Genomic DNA, 22219 nt, shown 5'->3' on the forward strand with positions numbered 1-22219 from the left:
ATCAGATCAAAGAAAAAAATAAAAATGATAAGAATGACACTTTTTACACATTGCCATTCCCATAACTCATAAAATTATATAAATTTGAATATTTCCACCATCTTTTTCTAGTCATAGTGAAAAAAATAGATACATATGTTGGACAGTTGGTAAATTGAGTCTGTAAAATGAGTTTTCTTTAGCTGTAATTCCCGATAGTTTACAGTGGAATTGGCAAAAGTAAATCAGGGTCACTATCTGTCATTTTATCCATACCCACATAGGTTTATAATAGAGTCCATGGTGACATGGAAGATATCTAGGCAGTAGCGTAGGTGTGCCCAGATGCATGCCAGCGCATCCTCGGATATGGACTCCACTGTTTCAGTAATGCATTAAAGTAGATACAGTGTGTTCCACATAAGAAAGTTGCAGGGCATTAGATCTGGCTGCTTGGATAGTTAATGTGTCTGTTCATGTTAATTTGTCTTACGTTCTAACATTCTAAAGCTATAGTTTTTGATATATATATATATATATATATATATATATATATATATATATATATAGTTATTCTCATATTAAAAGGGTTCCCCATCTCATTAAAGCTTTTGACTCTCTCCCCACGCAGAGCTAAATGAGCACTGCAGCCCCTCTATTCTCAGGATCAGTGGGGGTCTTGGATGCCTTACTGCAATGCTATAGAAAACCCATTGACAAAAGTGCCACATATTAATTTGCATATTCACTTCAGAGATATTCTATTATACATTGATATGGATTATTAAGTGGAAAGACTAATGTGTGCTGCTTCAATTGGATAAATTTTCCCAATGATTATGTGAAACCTATGCACCACAGTGTTAACAAACATAGAAGACATCATCCTCAATGTCTTCTGTGCTTTAGGGCAGGGATGGGGAACCTTTGGTCCTACAGCTGTTGCAAAACTACAATCCCCATCATGCCTGGACAGCCAAAGGCTGGTGGACCAAAGATTCCCTGTCACTGCTTATGGGATAAGTGTCTTCAGTCTTGTCCTGGGATGACCTGAATTAGCACCAAGCACCATTGTCTTTAGCTGTCTTAGAAAACTCCCCCGTTTGACTGTACGGCTGTTCATAGAATAGCGGAGATTCCCATAGCTGCAATATGTACACAGCCATGGAGCCAGCAGCCACAAAAGTAACGGACCTAAGACATTTGCCGATCCTTTAGTGTTTGCCTTTGCTTTGCATGCAAGAGCCAGCTAGAAGTCTCCTGTCTCTATGTGTACACATACCATTATCAGCTTTGTTGTGCCTGCCTGGCCTCATTACTAGACGTTTGGGGAATCACATGAGTCTTTCAATGTATGCAAATAAGGCCAAATCATCTCTATGCAAGTTATTATTCCCAATCTTGAATTGTATTGCAAAAGTAATGTTTGTGTTTAGAGGACAACATCCTTTTCCTCCTCCCGAATCCAGATATATAGGTGTATGGGCAAGAAGCTAAGCGGTCGCAGGCAGCTGTTAGACGCTGCCTTTGAGTGTTATTAATCTCACATGCTATTCTTCTTTTCTCTCTAGCACAAGTGAAGCTGATGTGGAGGCTGTCATGGATAAGTTGTTTGATGAGCTGGCTCAGAAACAAAATGATGGTACGTAAGTTAATTTCTGTTGAAAGAGAAGACATTTAAAACACAATGGCCAATCTCTACTGACCAATTAATAAGTTCCATTGCTGTCTATGGGTTGACGCCACACTCAAGTGGCAGTCATTGTATCAGCATTTTGTCTAATTTATGTGTTGAATCATGTGCTATTATTCATCAAGCTATGCATTTCCTAGCTGTAAGGGATGAATTTTAGGGTAATTATCCAGACAAGACTGAGCTTTTGTTCCCGTTTCCATAGTAACAAGACCAAGGATTCTGAAAGTGCAGGGCAGAGAGCTGAAGCTGTGCAAAGCCTGTGGATCCATTGCTGACTGCACATTTGAGGAACTCTGTGACCGTGTGAGTGCCCCGGCAACTAAACAAGTTAATACACCTCTGGTGCTTTTTTGTTGTTTTTTTTTGTTTGTTTTTGTGGACACCAATTTATGTTTCTCATAAACATTGAAGAAAACATGTTTTCAGGGAATAACACCCTGAATATTCGGTCATCGGTATAATTAACTTATTTATTTTGTTGAAGTTATTTAATAACTCCACTATCTGGCCAATGCACACCTGTTACGATACTCATGGTGGCCGCTAAAGATTGAGCGAACCTTGAGTGCGCTAGAGTTCGTCCGAACCCAAACCTGGATTACCAGAAGTTGGATGCAGTGCTAAAAGAATGATGGTTGACCTCAGGGAGATCAACCAAAACACCCCAAAGACACCATCACATGTTTCTCAACGTCAGTGAATCTAGGAACATTGTCCCCTGGAAATCAAATATGCAAAGATACTTTGGAAACCCCATCACATGTTTCTCAACATCAGTGAGCTAGCCGGACCTTCTACCGGGAAGGAACAACCAAGCCAAGGGGGGTCTCCAATCAAGGAAACCATGTTCAAAGAAGCCACAGTCAAAATGACAGGATGTGGGAGATACCCAAGCAAGGTATCCATCCACAGACAGCTGTTTCTGGGTATTTGCCCCTCATCAGTGTGGAGTAGGATTCTGACTAGTGGAAGCAATGCCTAATTGCATTCAAGAGAATGATGGTTGACCTCATGGAGATCAACCAAAACACCACAGAGACACCATCATGTGTTTCTCAATCTAGTATTCCCAGTGGTAAATGTTTCTAGATTCACTGATCTGGAGAAAAGTGTGATGGTGTCTTTGCAGTGTTTTGGTTGATCTCCCTGAGGTCAACCATCATTCTCTTGAATGCACTTGCATCCTATTCCACACTGATGAGGCACAAATACCCAGAAACAGCTGTCTGTAGATGGATACCTTGCTTGGGTATTTCCCAAGTCCGGTCATTTTTGACCGTAGCTTGTTGGAAGGTGGTTTCCTTGACTAGAGACCACCTTTGGCGTGGTTGTTACTTCCCCATAGAAGGTCTGGCTAGCTTACTGACATTGGATGCAGCCTTAGGAAGTCCTGGAAAACAAGGATACAGCCTTACGCCATGTTTACATGGCATAAGACACCGGCCGTTCCGTGACCGGCCAGGTCATGGAATGGCCGGTGTCAAAGATCATCCCAGCTGATACTGCAGTACAATCGCTATGTAAAACTCTACAGATGTTTATTCCTTAAAGGGAAACTCCACTCACAGAAGTACAAAGTGCAGGATGACAAAAAACGCCACTAGGATTTGTTCTTTAGAGAATTATTTTCACATGCAGCATTTTCATACAGCCTTTACCAAAGGCCATATTGCATAGCTGAGACATTGTATGCAGAAATAAATCTTTAAAATTACTTGAATCGCAGTGGTGCTTTCGCCATCCTACACAGTGTTCTGACAGGCAAACTCCAACAGATTATCTGTGTTTGCTATAGTTTAATCTGATCTCTCAGAACAAAGGAGTCAGGCAGCCAATACCCAACATGCCCAACCACTGTCTCCACCTACACCATCTGTCATTGGAGACTCGGGAAGCCCTCAAACACACCCGCAGCCGATTCAGCCAACATTGGTATAAAGTGTATGGAGGTCTTAAACACAGTGTTAACTATTAATTTATATACTACTACGAAATCCAAATTTTCCAATCTTATAATGTAATAACCAACTCTGTACAGAATAATCTGAAAACAAACTGGAGATGATATACTGATGAATAATTTGAGGTGGGGTTCCATATTTGAAAGTAGGAAATCCATTTAACCTGATCTTCTTACATATGCTTGACTATATGGTCTTTATTAGTAAAAGTTGTGATATAAGCAGTACATAGTAATAGGTATAGTTGATAAATGAACATTGCTTATGTGAAGACTTCATTATTACATAACCCTATTCATAAATGTGTGCAGGCGCCTAATACTCCAATCCTTATTTGTGATCATCGGTATTTCCTGTGGTTTTTTTCCACCCTAGAAGATTCAGATGGTTAAAGTGTGTTGCAGTATAATAGAATATAGAAAGTCTTCATTGTTTATGTATTGGGACATAATTAATGTAAGCAGATGCATTAAGTATAAGTGATTTCTTTTTAATTGCTTACATGGAGAACATGGAGTGTGATAATTGCCGTAATATGAAATAAAGGCATCAAAGTACGCAAAGATATATATATATTCCAGCTATGACCGCCAGCTGCTGAGTACATCAGCAGCAGAGGTGTTGGTTAAGAAACAGTGAAACTCTGGAAAAAAACATGTAATCATCACAATTAGAGAAGGATCACTCAACTTCCTTACTTCATAGCAAAAAAAACCCCAAAAATAATCCTATAGGTACAAATGGGGTCATAAACTATCCATAAGGAAGGAAAAAATCTTTAACTGCATATTTTTTTTTTTAGATCAAATAGAGGAAAAACTATGGCATCATCACCAAATAAATCCCAAGTAGTATTTATTACTCCATCTTGGGCTTTTGTGATGAATCTAATTTTTGGAAGCATAGACTTTATTAATGATTATATGTTAAAATATGTTATCAAAACCACACAGTGAATGGAGTAAACTTAAGATTTATATAAAATGCCAGAATTGCTGTTTGCTGTGTGACTAAATTAGCCCCCGACCAGCTCCATAAACAGAATAAGGCTGCGTTCACACTACGTATATTTCCGGTCATAGTGAGAACCGTGAATATACGCCCGTAGTTTTGAGGTTGATGCGTACGCTTGAAAGTATACGATATACGGCGGCACAATGCACACTACGTGTGAGCTTACGGCCGGATCGTATACGGCGCTGTAAAAAATTAACACGACCATTGTTTGTGGCCGGAACTGTTCCAACTCACGGCTGTGGATTTCAATGCGGTCCCGTACGGAGTACTTTTTTCAGCCAAATCGAACTTGATTTTTATATTAAAAGGTTCTGTGTGGTTTATTGGGCTGGGCGAAGATTTCCAAGTAAATGACCTGCTTCAGACCGCTTCGAAACAAGCTAGGAAGCATAACTATACTACGGGCGTATGTTCGCGGTTCGCCCGTATGTTCGCAATGCGCCCGCATGTCTATTTTTCACACGGCCGTAGTTTCAGCCGCACATGTCCGGCCGCGTACGAACTACGGCCGGACTCATACGTAGTGTGAACATAGCCTAACACTGTAATCATACCAACCTAAAAATGCCCCCCCCCCCCCTCTTTTTTAAAATTTCACCTTACAGACAGTTTTTTTTCTCTTTCACAGTCTACTTTATGGTAAAAGTAGGATGTTGTTACAAAATTGGTTCTGCACAAAACAAGGCCTTATATGGCATCGTAAATGGGAAAATAAAAGAGGTATAACACTTAGGCTAGGTTCACACTGCGTTTTTGCGGATCCGTTTTTTTTTACGGACACAAAAGTAGTGTCAATACTACTTTTGTGTCCGTCAAAAAAAAACGGATCCGTTTTGATTTGTTTTTTTTATTTTATAATGGAAGTCAATGGAAAAATCGGATCAAATGCATCCGTTTTTCATCTGTTTTTGTTGTATTTTTCCAGGGTTAAAGGAGTTTTCCCGTTTCAATGATGAAATAGACAAGGATGTGGAGAGGAAATTAAAGAAAAACACTTTGTATACTTAGCACTCTTGATGCTTCTGCTTCACCACTGCTACTGCTCCAGAGTTACAGATAGAATTGTCCCATGCATTAGGAAGTGTACATGACCTCTAAGGCCTCCACCCTAAAGTAGAACAGTTTGAAGTGACAACTACAAATACTTGGCAGTTCTCAATTCCAGACTCTGTTACTACAGGCAGGGTTGCAGTTAGAGCCACAACCCTGGTCTTGTTTTAAAGCATCTTAATATGCAGTAAAAGTGCCTATTTGTCCCCTTCAGACTGCCTTGTATCTGCTCTCCTCTCCTTCTCCAGTTTGCGTCAGCTGTCCTCCCAAGGTCTCTTCTATCCACTCTTTTACCTAGTGTGCACAATTCCTCTGCATGCTGTCAGTCTGATAGATTTATTTTGTGGTGTATGTAATCTTCAGTACCAGTACAATGTACAGTGTGGCTAATTGATGACCTATCTGCACTGGACAGGTGTCCTCTTTACATACTATTGGTGACTTATTTTCCTTATATTGTAGCCTCTGGGTGCCAGTGATTATCTGGAGATTTGCAAGAAATTTGACACAGTTTTCATTCGACAAATCCCACAGTTAAATATGACGAAGCGCTCTCAGGCTCGCAGATTCATTACTCTTATAGATGCCTTCTATGATTATAAGGTAAAGTCCATGTATCTCATATATCCTGTTATTGAAGGAATGATCTGGTGACATGTAATAGCTTTCATTCATGCATATATATCTTTTTTTTTTTACCTTAAGCAATGTCTAATAGTCACATTATGCTTCCCACTTCATATAAAGTGTAGGCATTGGGAACATAGTAATATTTCTAATAATTCTATCCCCACCATTTAGCCTTTATTTTTCCATATGGGTATGGATAGACAATTCAAGTTTTTAGAAAGTAATATGGAATAAAATGCTGTAGTATAACACTATATTATTTGCAGTCTTAGCCTATGTTCACACTTGTAGCCACTGATGGAAGTGTGTGCACACCCTTGTCTACTTCAGCATATAGTATAGCACTTGCACGTGTAGCACATAGTGTTGGTGTCTTGAAACAGATGCTGTGGAACCCTTTTGTCAAGGATGCTTGTGGCGTATTGCTGGGGAGTGGGTAAGTATAACCACATATAAATACTTAATCCCAGCAAATTCATCCTAAGGTCAGACCCTACAATGTCTAGAGAAGTTGCAAAAAAACCAAGAGCTACATTTCAGACACTACAGGACCCAGTATGCTATATGTTCAGGACTGTACAATAATAAAAACTGAAAAAACATTACTTGTTTGGAAGGAATGGCAGGTGAAAGAATACTGTAACACGGATGAACTTTGCAAAGTTGCACCTGAACAAACTACAATACTTTTGGGACAATGTCCTTTGGCCATAATGCACAGTGCCCAAATCAGCACAAAAACCTCCTAACAATTATCAAGCGTGGTGGTGGTGGGGATTTAGGATTATTTTGCAATCACAAAACATGAGTATCTCCAATCATCAACCTCTGTATACCAAAGTGTTCTAGGGTCAAATGTGATTAATGAATGAATCAATCAAGTTTTATTTTAAAGGGGTATTCCAAGAAAAATGAACTTTTAGTAGGAGATCGCGGGGGGGTCCAACCTCTGAACCCCTGGCGATCTCTGTATCAGACCCCACCGGCTCTGTTATGAATAGATCCCCAGGTCGACACATGACCCGCTGCTCTATTTATTCCTGTGGAACGACAGAAACAGCCAAACTCCATAGAAATTAATAGAGCCGTGGGTCGTGTCTATGTCCATGATGCTTGCTGTGAGGCTTGTCACTGTATACGGTTAATAGTTCAGACAAGATGGCAGCCTCAATAACAATGTATAAAGAAAATTAAAGTAAAAAACTAGAAACATTACAAAAAACTAACATATTCCAATATCTGGCTGTAATCAGTCAAATAAAATCTAGCTGATACACTGCCTTTAAGCTGGGTCAAAACAGGGTCGAGCAACAGAACAATTATCCTAAGTACATTGGCAAATCTACAACCAAATGACTGAAAAAGAAAAGAATCAAGGTGTTGCGATAACCAATTCAAAGTCCAGACCCCAAACCAACTGAAATGTTACAAGGTTTTATGAACACAGCAAAAAATTTTCTTCTCGGTTGGGTGTTGTATAAATTGAAAAACATTCTACTCCATGAGTGGGCAAGACATATAGGATCAGGACAACACAGAACTTGGAAGAAAAGGAAAGGGGTATCAGCTGCAGGGGGCCAGAGGGGGTCAGTATAGCATGTTTATAGCATGTTTACTATTTTTATACATCCCCCAGGCCTGTTTTGCCTGGACGACCCCTCCAGAGTGATGTGAGAGATGCATTAAGTAATAAGAAGGGAAATACTAAAAGGGGCAGACTAGATGGACCCAGTGGTCTTTTGCTGCCGACCATCTTCTATGTTTCTAAAGTCATATAGAAAATGATTGCTTTGCTTTATTTCTGCCAAAGGTGCTTTTGCAAGGTATTAATTCATGGGGTGTTAGTTGGGGGAAAGATCAGAAGCAACATGAGGAAATATTACTTTACTGAAAGAGTAGTAGATTATAACAAACTTCCAGCAAATGTGGTAAATCTACAATAACTGAATGTAAACCTGCCTGGGATAAACATATATCAATCCTAAGATAATAAGAATGGAAATACTAAATGGCAGACTAAATGGACCCAGTGGTCTTTTTATGCCAACAATCTTCTATGGGGTGTACTTAATTTTTACACATGGCTTTTTAATTTTGGCTTCATAAGGGTGTAGTAGAATCTGTTGTGGGTTGTATTTACTCATTTTTAGGACTTTCTAAGGACCATATATTTTTTTTAATGCCCTGATACATCCATCCATTGAAGAGGGTGTACTTTTATTTCCCCTTGATTGTGCATCCATATGTATACATTATTATTGCTCAGCAGTCATTGCGAGCTGCCTTGGTATTTCTGAAAGAATGTCCCCTATATTGCACAATTACACATGGCCGCTGCTGTGTGGAGCTGTAATCGTAGAAGTTGAAAACTTTACGCACAAGGCTTCATATCCTTCCACTTTCCACTATCGTAATTGCACACTGATGCATGTGTGATCTTGTTTTTCCTGAAATAGTACGGATGTTGAAATGTCATTTAACCTTGTGCCTGACAAACAAAACATAACAAAATGGAATTTTAAAGCAGCATCTATTTATAAAACACTGAATAATACATACATTGATAATTGCCATAGTGATTGGATATGCTTACATAACCAAGTGCCTGTACCATGGAAAAAATGTCATTTGTAGTACAGTATGAGGCTTGGTAATGATTTTACTCTGCTTCCATTCTTCGTAGTTTATACTTTTTTTGTACCTCATATTGCTGTTTATAGGTGGACCACATCACAGAGTTTATAGTTAGTTAATATGAAACATACAGTAGGTTGCAGATATATGTTGCCCACAAAGGGAAATGTGGTGTGAACTAACAACATCCTTCTGAATGGATGAATTTTCAACCATATTCATAGTTGGCTGTTCAGTACAATACAAAAAAAAAAACTGTGCCAACACATACCACCCAACATGTGCTAAAAGGGCAACATTTTGTTATGGTTCAGGGAAGAAAAAGAGCGCTGCACCTCACACCAATGGCTGCATAAAAAACATCAGAATTTTGTATGTGAATTGATCAAGCCTGGTGTGGCATTTTTGGGTCTGGTCCTGTGGCATGGGGATTGCAGGGCATGGCCTCCCTTCCCTGACTGTGCACGCCTGCGGGGGTGGTGGTCACTGACCGGCACAGTGTGGACTTAGTGTAGGGACCCATGTGTATCAGATACCTGCACGAGGTACATGCAGCCGTGAGGTACTAGTATCAGCCATAGGTGTGAGGTGCAGCGCTCTTTTTCTTCCCTGAACAACATTTTGTTAGGCTTTTAATATCCCTTGAAGTAATGATTCTCGTACACCCATGTGGATAAGCCCTTTTCCCTCAGCTATCCAACTCTCTCTTTTTCCTAGACTCTCTCTTTTTCTCTCCATCTGAAAACTGGCAGCACAGATGTATACATATTTGTGCTGTCAGTTTCCCTTTATTAAATAGCCGCATGAATGATACAGTAATTGTTTGTGCAGCCCAACCTCTCATGTAAAGTTGCTGCAAACAAGCGCAGATCTCGCTGATCAGCTTTTATTTGAGGCCATGGGCGCCCAAGAATCGGGCACCCATGGACCCTTAACCCACTTTTTTTTGCTGTCCATGTCAGTATTCTTACATGTATGTATTATAATTTTTTTTCTCTGCCTTTAGAACACATTGCAGTCCTCTGCATTCTTCTATAAATATCTTGGGTGTATTTGTGGTCTGGTAAAGCTGTAATCCACTCCGTACAATTTGTAAAAAAGAATTATCAATGACTAATGGAGGAATTTATTTTTTAAGGTACGTGTTGTTTGCTCGGCGGAAACACCGTTGCAAAGCTTATTCATGCAAAAGCTGCAAGATGCTGTGGATGTAGAGTCTAGGATACTCCTTGATGATCTCGAAATTACTCAGGTATATGGATACTAAGTATATTATATAATACATGAAGTACATTGTGATCTTTGTACTGTGATACTGTGGTTCATCATTTACTTTTATAAATTATTATTTTTTTTATTATTTTTAGGGCCCTTTTACACAGGCCGATCATCGTTAAGTGTTGCTAGAAACGCTCACTTGGCCGATAATCAGCCCATGTAAAAGGGCCAGCGATCAGATGTGTCGCCAATAGCGATGTATTTAAATGGCCACACGAACGATACAAGGCCCAGCCGCTCAATTTGTTGTGCCGTGTAAAGATATTGCAAGTGAGTACTGATCATGCATTTGCGGCCAAAGATCGGGTGATGTAAGCGTACCCTATCGTGTTCAATCTCCAGAAGTGCTACTTATCTAATACCACCTGTCCCAGTGATCAGTATTGAAATTAATATTTGCATTTTGTCTTTATTATTTGTGCAGGATTCATCTGGAGGATTGTCCATGTTTACAGGTGAAGAAGAAGTTTTTGCTTTTCAGCGCACCTTATCCCGGCTTACGGAAATGCAGACGGACCAGTACTGGAGAGAAGGAGACAGAAGTTCGAATTAGTGCCAAATCATGGGAATAAAGCACACTCCATCACTTTATAGGACTGCATATCGTTCTCAGGACCATTATGTACATGACTCTACTTTATTTTCTTACAGAAGGACATATAACACTGTTGTTTTTTTATTCCCATATAAGCCCACTTCTACTAGCCATAGATAGTTATATTTATGCATTCAGGGTGCCAAGATGGTCAGTGTTATAGAACTAAAGCAGAAGATACCACATGTACCTTCCCTTACAAATATCTGAATACAGATAATAAGAATACAGAAATAAGCTGTATGAAGTATGGAAATGTGCTCCGTTTAGTGCAATTGTCTCTAACATGAACGAATGCTGCATTAAGTGAACGTAAGTATGTAGGAATATACCTATGAATATATTATGTGTGAACAATCCAGTCGCTCAGACCATTGAAGCCAGGAAAGGGTTGACTGTCAAGTGAGTACTGGTAACATAAAAAATATACTTACTGGAGACAAAGTAAAGGTCTTTTTAGACAAGCGCTGGTCAGTGAGATCGGCACTGGTTTGCAGCGCCTTTACACAGCAGGACAAATTGAGCGGCTGGGCTGCACAAACGATCCTTTTATCCTTTGTGCGGCCCTGGAAACTGACTACACAGATATGTGTATATCTGTGCTGTCAGTTTCCAGATCACAAGCAGTCTATACTTACCATCTGCGCTTCTTGTGAACCTGCACCTGGCTCTCCAGTCCTCTGGCTGTAACTTCAGGCCCTGCCTCCTCCAGCTATCAATCATTTTGAAGGAGGTAGGGCCTGAAGATACAGCCAAAGGACTGTTGAGCCGGAGCACAAGCAGCGCAAATGGTAAGTATACACTGCTTGTAATCTGGAAACTGACAGCACGGATATATACATATGTTTGCTGTTTGTTTCCTTTTATAGTTATTGGCCACTCATAACCCTCTTTACATTGGAAGATGTGTGGCTGATGATGATACATTTTAAAGCAGGCTCAAAAGATACCATCAGTGGGGTTTGCCCGCTCCTTGGCTGATTGATGTCACATTTACACTGGCTGATTATTGGCCGCAACACTTCTGGACAATAATCGCCCTGTGTGCTGAATTTGTTATTGTAGGTCAGTAGTTTATTATTATATTTTTAACAATGTATTACTACAACCAAACAGCACTGCATGGTGCAAAATGTCTTCTTATGCAAACACAAGATGAACATTGGTAGTGAAGATTCCTGTTTTTATTTCTGCTCCCCTGTACATGTTAATAGTATTATAACTGACCTTTGTAAGGGTAGGGCCACACAGTTTTTTTGCAGTCCTTTTAACATATCTGTTTAATAGGAAGAAAACAAATGCAATTGTGTGTCTTCGTATGGATCCATTTTTCCATCGACTTCCATTATAAAAAAAAAAAAACAGATCTTTTTTTTTTTTCATTTTTGTAGCGTACACAAAAACATGGTCAACCCTATAAAATAGACTGCAAAAACTCAGTGTGAACCTAATGAACTCTAATTCTAATTACTTTTTGAAGTACTGTAAGTTACAGTTGTACTGCCTCTGTGTAAGCCACGCTAAGTGGAGCATTCTATTACTATGGGCTGCTATACATAGCTATAATGTAAATTATCTTTACTTATTTCCTATTTATGCCTTAATTTTCTTTCCTTTTGTTTAGTAATTTAAAATTTTAAGTGGATACAAGATAATTTAAGATAAAAGTAGTCAAAGTGATGTCTATCTCCTACCTGACTGTAACAATCACAGAAAAATAACCGCATATATTAAACTATGCTGTTATATAAAATGAGCTTTTCTTTCAAAATTACTGATTTTTACAAACTAAAATGAATTTTTACCTGTATTTATTGAACAGTATATACATTGATTTGGAACATACAGTGGGGAAAAAAAGTATTTAGTCAGTCACCAATAGTGCAAGTTCCACCACTTAAAAAGATTAGAGAGGCCTGTAATTGACACAATATGTAGACCTCAGCTATGGGAGACAAAATGAGAAAACAAATCCAGAAAATCACATTGTCTGATTTTGTAAGAATTTATTTGCAAATTATGGTGGAAAATAAGTATTTAAGTAATAAGTAACAAACTTTCATCTCAATACTTTGTTATATATCCTTTGTTGGCAATAACAGAGGTCAAACGTTTTCTGTAAGTTTTCACAAGGTTGGCACACACTGTTGTTGGTATGTTGGGCCATTCCTCCATGCAGATCTCCTCTAGAGCAGTGATGTTTTGGGGCTGTCGCTTGGCAACACGGACTTTCAACTCCCTCCAAAGGTTTTCTACAGGGTTGAGATTTGGAGACTGGCTAGGCCACTCCAGGACCTTGAAATGCTTCTTACGAAGTCACTCCTTCGTTGCCCTGGCGGTGTGCTTTGGATCATTGTCATGTTGAAAGACCCAGCCATGTTTCATCTTCAATGCCCTTGCTGATGGAAGGAGGTTTGCACTCAAAATCTCACGATACATGGCCCCATTCATTCTTTCATGTACCCCGATCAGTCGTCCTGGCCCCTTTGCAGAGAAACAGCCCCAAAGCATGATGTTTCCACCCCCATGCTTTACAGTAGGTATGATGTTTGATGGATGCAACTCAGTATTCTTTTTCCTCTGTTTCTACCAAACAGTTCCACTTTGGTTTCATCAGACAATAGGACATTCTCCCAATACTCTTCTGGATCATCCAAATGCTCTCTAGCAAACTTCAGACCCGGACATGTACTGGCTTAAGCAGTGGGACACGTCTGGCACTGCAGGATCTGAGTCCCTGGCGGCATAGTGTGTTACTGATGGTAGGCTTTGTTACATTGGTCCCAGCTCTCTGCAGTTCATTCACTAGGTCCCCCGCGTGGTTCTGGGATTTTTGCTCACCGTCCTTGTGATCATTTTGACCCCACATGTCTTCCATTTTCTAATTATTGCTCCCACAGTTGATTTCTTCACTCCAATCTGGTTGCCTATTGCAGATTCAGTCTTCCCAGCCTGGTGCAGGGCTAAATTTTGTTTCTGGTGTCCTTTGACAGCTCTTTGGTCTTCACCATAGTGGAGTTTGGAGTCTGACTATTTGAGGGTGTGCACAGGTGTCTTTTTATACTGATAACAAGTTTAAACAGGTGCCATTACTACAGGTAATGAGTGGAGGAAAGAGGAGACTCTTAAAGAAGAACTTACAGGTCTGTGAGAGCCAGAAATCTTGATTATTTATAGGTGACCAAATACTTATTTTCCACCATAATTTGCAAATAAATTCTTACAAAATCAGACAATGTGATTTTCGGGATTTGTTTTCTCATTTTGTCTCTCATAGTTGAGGTCTACCTATGATGTAAATTACAGACGCCTCTCATATTTTTAAGTGGGAGAACTTGCACTATTGGTGACTGACTAAATACTTTTTTCCCCACTGTACATGACCTCAAGGCTATGGACACCTTTGCATAGATTTTATTTTATTGTTCATTTTCTCCCTAAACACAAAGTTAAGCAACTTTAAATAATCTCCATTAAAGAAGCCATAGAGTATTGCAGAGCTTTTTTTTTAATTGGTCAGTTCTATGCTTAAGTTGCTGAAACACAGCAATGAGCCAAATATTGGCTCCTTAGCTGATTGTTGTCTTTATTACACGGTGAGATATCTGCCCGATTCTGCCTGACTTGCCAAAATTTCGCCTGTGTAATAGGGCAGTTAAAGTGAATATATCGCCTTATTTCTTCTACTGATTAGCTCAAGAAACTAAAACATTCTTTTTTTCTAATCTGTTTCTATTTTCTGACTAATTTTTATTTATTTATTTTTTAGACTTTGCTATGTGGCCTGCCATTTTGTCTGTTTTTAAAAGCATTTAGTGACATGCTTTACAGCAAGGCTCATGGACATAGACAACAATAGACAGGTCAGGGAGAGGACAGGGAGCTGCTATTGTCTTAAACTGGTGCTATCCTCCTACTGGTGTCACTGTAGTTCTGTACAGATCCCTTTCCAGCAGCCTCCTCTTATCACCACAGACAGAACAGGAAGTCTCATCTTAGTTTTCGACCCAGTGGTAAGAAAACAAGAAGTGCAAGATTTTAGGATATTTTTAGAATATAGACAGAAATATGAAAAGAAAAAAAAACCCACCAAAATTGTTAAAAACAATAGGTTATTTTCTTTAATCAAAGAACTACTCAAAATGGACTCTATGTGTGTCTAGTGCAGGGGGTTGGGCAGCTAGTTTGGTCTAACACTAGATAACTCTTTTATAGCTCAGTGTCAATGGGTTTGGTTGCACAACGATCAGATAAATGGCTTATGAATGTAAGCGCAGCCATAAACACCTACCTTTAAATGCCAGACTGGTAAGCCACAGGCAGCTTCCTGCCTGGAGAAGGACTGAGAGCGGTGGGGCACCAACAAGGAGAGTAGTGAGTGGGGGCACAGCTACTGAACAAGTTTACATTACAAATATCTTTTTTTATATATATAAACCTGCACCAGCTCTGCTGCCCCAACTACCCTGTTTTGCTTCAAGCTTTTCTTTTGCTACCAGCAGGACTCCATGCCGCTCTCCATTCTCGTCAGCAGCCTCCATGCCTCCCTAAATCCTCCCCCTCCATCCACAGCCTGTGCCCCCTACATCCACCTCCTTAGCCTCCATGCCATCTTGAATGCCAGTCCTCCGCCTTAGTGTCCTCTTTCTCAGTCTCTGTTCCATCCTCGTCAGCCTCTATGCTGCCTTTGTGCCTTCCTCCATCCTCCTCAGCTTCTGTGTCCTCCTCTATTCTCCTTCTCAACCTCTGTATCCTCCTTAGTCCTCCTTCTCAGCCACTGTGCCCTCCTCTATCCTTCTTAGCCTCAATGCTTTCCTCCATCCTGCTCCCCCCTGTGCCCTCCTCCATCCTCTTTTCTCAGTCTCTGTGCATTCCTTTATCCTCTTCCTCAGCCTCCATGCCTTTCTTCTTCTCAACTCCCTCATTCATCCTTTTTCTCAACCCCAATGTCTTCTTAAATCGTTTCTCAGCCTACATGCCATTGTTCTTTTTAGCTTCTATTGCCTCCTAGGTCCACCTCTTCAGCCTCTGTTCCCTCTTCCATTATCCTCCTTAGCCTCCATACCTCCTCCATACTTCTTTTCTGCCTCCATGACCTCCTCTCCATTACCCACAACAACCCACATTTTACTTCTCTCTCGCACTCCAGCACAGGCTCCTTGTTTTCCTCATCCTCCTCCACAGTCTCCATGTTTTCCCTCCCCCATCCTCCTTATTTTACTGGATCCAGCTCAATAGAATATTTTATGGAAATGCATATAGTTACTTAAACAGGGAGGTCAGGAGAGGCAACATGATCTGACTGATTTTCAGATTGTTAATGATAATATATTGAAGCAAAAATAAAAAAAAAATGGTTCCAATAAAAAAAGATTTTTTTTTTACACTGATTATTTCTGTTTCAAAATTGTTGTTGGTCAGTAGTGATAAACTACAGAATACCGCACTCACAGTGTGTGTGTATATATGTTTGTGTGTGTATATATATATATACAAAGAAAATATATGTATATGTACATACACACCAAAGCTATATTTTACAACTTCAAATCAAAAAATCCCTGGCGGGTGGGGGTGAACATAATAATGGCGCTATACTTGCCCTATACCGTGCCCTTGCAATGCAGTGTCACAAGCTTTCTGTCTGCTTCTGGTCTTTAGTTACTCACAGAGACATGACGTCACCTTACTTTATACATTACCTGTCCAGGCTGCAGGGCTCCTCTTGCAGTCTTCTTCTCCCCGGGCGCTCCAGCTTCAGAGCGGCTTGTCTCAGCTGACAGGCCGCTCAGCCAATCACTGGCTGCGCCAGTCCCGACCAGTGATTGGCTGAGCAGCCTGTCAGCTGAGACAGGCCGCTCTTAAGATGGAGCGGGACCTGGGGAGGAGAAGACTGCAAGAGGAGCCCTGCAGCCCGGATAGGTAATGTAAATTGTCAGCCGCCGGCTGCGCACCACTATTACACGTAGCAATGCGACGCCCGACAATTATAGGTTCAAACCTATATCAACGATCGGCCGATGATCGTCGTCATTGGCTGATCGTTGTTTTTATTACACAGAGCGATAATCGGCATCCTGATTCGGCCGATTCTCGTTCCATGTAATAGTACCCTAAGCTCTTATGATAGAAAATTGGTTCAAAACCCTTTATGCATCAGACTGCCAGACAACACAATACATACAGGGAATTTATCCAGACCTGCATGCCTGTTTTCTGGCAAAAGTCACACGATTTTGCACAACCCACATTTGTGACTTTTCTGTGTCTTAGACACTTGTACGATTCGTCCAACAAAGGGACTGGGATAATGTAGTGACTTATTAGACACATTTATTGTATGGAAGTCGAAAAATGTTTGCTCAACTTTACGCAATACGTGATGCACAAATCACACAACTTAAAAGGCATTCAGAACGTACAAATAATTAAGACATTGTGCAACAATTTAATACTTTTTTCACAACTGAAACTGACATAATGGAGAAAGTGCAAGCTTGAATAAAGGTGTGAAAACTTCTACCTATTGTATTAGTCTACACCAGGGTTAGGAAACCTTGGAACTCCAGCTGTTGCAAACATACGTTTTAGCTTTGGCTGTCCATGCAAGATGGAAGCAGTAGTTTTGCATTAGCTGGAGAGCCGAGGTTCCCTACCCCTGATCTAGAATAGGCTAGTGGTAGTTTGCTTTACATTTCTCTTTGACAAACTGAATGTTTAACCCCTGCATGTCAGCAGTATGTCGATATACATTCTAACTGCCAATGCTCCCTGCAGTAGAATTGTATATATATATGCTCCTGGCTTGGAGAGGTTTTAATGTGTGTGGCGTCGCTTCAGTGTGAGCAGCACACGTTAAAGTGCCGCCAGCCATCTTTTAATGGCAAATAACGACCGTTATTTCATAACTAAACATGGATGGAAAAACATGGATCCAACCTATGGATGGGGCTCCCAGTGACCAAATATTTATCTGCTACCGTTAACTGTGCTGTTGTATTACAGCAACAGTCGGATTACTTTTTAATAACCAGAAATGTTAAACCAACCATATGGAGTCTGTTAATCACTAGAGATGAGCGAATCGCAAGCATACTCAAGTCCATCCAAACCCAAGCCGTCAAATGCTGTCCCAAGCGTGCAGCATTTGATAAAAGGTTGCTGAAAAAGTTGTATGCAGCCCTAGGGAGTCCTGAAAAACATTCCCGTTTTCCAAGCAGCTTAAAGCGACTCTGTACCTACAATCTGACCCCCCCAAACCGCTTGCGCCTTCGGATAGCTGCTTTTAATCCAAGACCTGTCCTGGAGTCCGTTTTGGCAGGTGATGCAGTTATTGTCCTAAAAAAACAACTTTTAAACTGGCAGCTCCGTGCCCAACGGCCGGGGCTTAGGTTGTGCCAGCCTAATGCATACGCAATCTCTCTGTCCCTCCTCACTGCCCTCCTCATCATTAGGAATGCTCCAGGCAGATTGTCTTCTATTCATCAGCTGTGTGAATACTGAATTAAGGCACCTGTGCAATGTTCAGACAGGAGAAAATGTTCCAGTGGCATTCCTAATGATGAACAGGGTGGGGAGGAGGGACGGAGGGGTGGTGCAAAGTTAGGGCACAGATACTCTAAGCCCCGGCTGTTGGGCACGGGGCTGCAAGTTTAAAAGTTGTTTTTTAGGACAATAACTGCATCACCTGACGAACGGACCCCAGGACAGATCTTTGATTAAAAGAAGCTATCTGAAGGTACAAGCGGTTTGGGGGGGGGGGGGGTCAGATTGTGGGTACAGAGTCGCTTTAAGGAAGTTTTGTGTTTACTGATCGTTGAGGTAATTATAACCTTCCAGAGTTTCTTAAGAGAACAAATGGGAGATTTTGGAAGGAATTGGGTTCTCACTAAATTATAGATATGTTCACAGAAGGTAAATTTAAATTAATTGAAGAGTTAATGGGGGGGGGGAGTAAGCGATTTTAACCCCTTAAGGTCAAAGACAATATTCGTTTTTGCACTTTTGCTTTTTCCACTTTGTTTAAAAGGCCATAGCACTTGCATTTTTTCACCTAGAGACCCATATGAGCCCTTATTTTTTGCGACACCAATTGTACTTTGTAATGACATGCATTATTTTCCCATAAAATATGCTGCGAAACTGGAAAAAAATCATTTGCCATGTCAAATTGAAAAAAAAGGAATTTGTTTTCATTTCAGGGAGTTTTGTGTTTACGCTGTTCACCCTGGGATAAAACTGTCTTGTTATAAATGTTCCTCAAGTCGTTACGATTACAATGATATGTAACATGTATAACTTTTATTTTATTTGATGGCTTTTAAAAAATTCAAACCATTGTTAACATATATATGCTCCTTAAAATCGCTCTATTTCCAGGCTTATAAGGCTGGGTTCACACACTGTATATTTCAGGCAGTATTTGGTCCTCAAGTCAGGTCCTCATAGCAACCAAAACCAGGAGTGGATTGAAAACACAGAAAAGATCTGTTCACACAATGTTGAAATTGAGTGGATGGCCGTCATATAACGGTAAATAACTGCCATTATTTCAATATAACAGCCGTTGTTTTAAAGTAACAGCAAAAATTTGCCATTAAATGACGGCCATCCACTCAATTACAACATTATGTGAACATAGCCTTTCTGTGTTTTCAATCCACTCCTGGTTTTGGTTGCTATACAGCCTCACAAATACAGCCTCAAATATACATAGTGTGAACCCAGCCTTATAGTGCTTTTATCCTTTGGTCTATGGGGCTGTGTATGCATTTTTTTCACCATGATGTGTTCTTTCTATCGGTACCTTGATTGCGCATTTGTGACTTTTTGATCGCCTTTTATTACATTTTTTCTGGATTTGATGCGACCAAAAATGCGCAATTTTGCACTTTGGAATTTTTTGGGCGCTGACGCCGTTTACCGTGCGAGATCAGGAATGTGATAATTTAATAGTTCGGGCGATTACGCGCGTGTCGATACCAAACATGTTTCTTTATTTGTATAATGGGAAAAGGGGGGTGATTTGGACTTTTAATAGGGGAGGGAATTTTTTATTAATTAAATAAAAAAACATTTTTACTTTTTTTTTATTTTTTTACTGTAACTGGAAGTCCCCCTGGGGGACTTGTATATACACAGCACTGATCTCTCATAGAGATCAATGCTGTGTACATACACAGCAATGATCAGTGAGATCGGTGATACATTGCTCTGGCCTGCTGCAGGCCAGTGCAATGCATTGCCAAGCCGGGATCAGTGTCATTGCGACGCTGAGTCCCTGCCCGGCCAGAAGAATGGATCTCCCCCGCGGGAGGGAGATCCGTCACACCAGACACCAGTGAAGTGAGGAGCAAAGCATCTAAATGCAGCTGTCAGGTTTGACAGCTGCATTTAGACGCTTAATTAGCCGGCACGGCAACGGGACCCGTGCCGGCTAATAGAGGCACTGCCCAGCTGTACATAACAGCCAGGAGCGGCGCCGTTCAGAGCGGGGTCCCGACGGGACCCCTCTCTGAACTCCTCCTGCGTCACCATCACGTATCAGATACGTCATGGGACGCTAAGGGATTAATATTTTATTTGAAAAAAGCTTATGAGAAAATACGTGATAAGGCACGATTGGAGATCTCGGGGAATTAAGGTATTCAGAAAATTATGTCACTTCAAGGGGGTGTGGGGATTAATTTTCAGGATAAAATACTAGAAGAACAAAAGTACTACACAGTTTTGGTTGGATATCAGAGACAATCGGAAGAGGAAATCCCAGATATAAGCTGGGGGAATATGGTGACAAATGTAGAGTTAGCTTCCCGAAATCTGGATTATACTATGTGTCCATGTGTCCCACCACGGGTGTTTTTATCTCTACTTTGCACCTCTTAAAAAGATTCCTCTTTCAGGTTTAAAAGTGGTGATGAGGTACTTTGCAGTTTCGCCACTAGATGCCAGTATTTTGTATTTCTACGTATTGTACAGCTGAAGTTAGTATTGGGTTAAGGTTTTATGTGTACCATGTGTTATTCTTGACCAGTAGGAGGTGCTCTCTACTTCTAACCAATCTCTTTTCTCCTTTCTTATGCACACACTCATCCCCACAACTCACTTTAGGCCCCTGTAGGAGGAGACACTGGAAGAGGAAGTGCACAGTCAGTTCTTACCCACACAGTCGGTTCTCAGAGAGGGAAGACCCAACTACCTACTGTTCCTGCTGTAGTTAAGCCTGGGCCTTGCTGATTCTCAGGACTCCTGACAGGGACAACCGGTGCAGTCTAGTCTAGATACCCCAAATGTATAGATGCAGCTAGAGACAACCAGTTCTTCCTCTACTACCGCTAAGTTCAGTATGCAGTGCTAAGCACTATAAAGGGAGAGGAATACAGGAACACCCTAACTAGAGATGAGCGAACTGGGTTCGAGTCGATCCGAACCCTAATGATCGGCATTTGATTAGCGGTGGCTGCTGAAGTTGGATAAAGCCCTAAGGCTATGTGGAAAACATGGATATATTCATTGGCTGTATCCATGTTTTCCAGACAACCCTAAAGCTTTATCCAAGTTCAGCAGCCCCAGCTAATCAAATGCCGATTGTTCGGGTTCGGATCGACTCGAACCGGAACCCGGTTCGCTTATCTCTAACCCTAACCCTTTCTGAGAACATGTCTACAAAGTGCAGGGCCTGGATAGAACAAAGCTACCGTAAAGAAGGTCTTTGTATCCTATCTCACAGTGCAGGTAACTGGGATACCCCTCGAAATTTAGTTATGCCCAGATCACCACGGCTGGGGCTTGTAGTACCCTCACAGGACTGGTAACTCAACACTGTAGAGCACAAGTGGGTCATACACAGTCTAAACACGACTACAAGTAAAATCCCTATAAAGTATATCTCTTCAAGTTCTGGCAGAGTACACAGCTACATTGGGTTGGGGCTCTCTGACAAACTCCTCTCCAAGCCCTGCTACAACTACCTCTCTTCTATTCTACTACTCAAGCTCCTCCTTAAGCACAACAAGTTTAAGCGCTAAAGTCTGTGTCAAAGATTTATCTATTCTGTGAAAGTATATTCTTATACTGAAGAACTCGACAGTAAAGCTTTTCTATTTTTACATCACTGGGACTCTGTCATATTCTGTACGCACCTGCACCCATACACACCAACCGTACACCTTGGGTTATTTTTTTCCCTGGACTGTGGGTGGCAGTACCAATAGTCTTGGTGGGTCAGTCGCCACTCAGGACTACCGTGACAAGAGCCCAAGGGACACGCAACAACCCGGCAGGTTACCATTGGGGAATACAGCCAGCCACACAAAACATGCAGGTACCAACATCACACTTGTGTGCTGGACAAGCACTGGCATCACAACATCTCTGGCT

General features: G+C 40.9%; 1 protein-coding gene across 1 annotated transcript in view; it reads left to right on the forward strand.

The window, feature by feature from the left end:
- AFG1L (AFG1 like ATPase) overlaps nucleotides 1-11605 on the forward strand; it is a 68643-nt gene extending 57038 nt beyond the window's left edge. The window contains exons 9-13 of the mRNA XM_069974805.1: nucleotides 1551-1621; nucleotides 1878-1978; nucleotides 6166-6306; nucleotides 10106-10219; nucleotides 10670-11605. Of these exons, the coding sequence (XP_069830906.1) occupies nucleotides 1551-1621; nucleotides 1878-1978; nucleotides 6166-6306; nucleotides 10106-10219; nucleotides 10670-10798 (556 nt within the window). The 3' untranslated portion in view covers nucleotides 10799-11605. The remainder of the gene's footprint in view (nucleotides 1-1550; nucleotides 1622-1877; nucleotides 1979-6165; nucleotides 6307-10105; nucleotides 10220-10669) is intronic.
- The last annotated feature ends 10614 nt before the right edge of the window (nucleotides 11606-22219 follow it).

Source organism: Dendropsophus ebraccatus, chromosome 6, assembly GCF_027789765.1.
Source record: "Dendropsophus ebraccatus isolate aDenEbr1 chromosome 6, aDenEbr1.pat, whole genome shotgun sequence".
In the NCBI taxonomy this organism is placed as follows: Eukaryota; Metazoa; Chordata; class Amphibia; order Anura; family Hylidae; genus Dendropsophus; species Dendropsophus ebraccatus.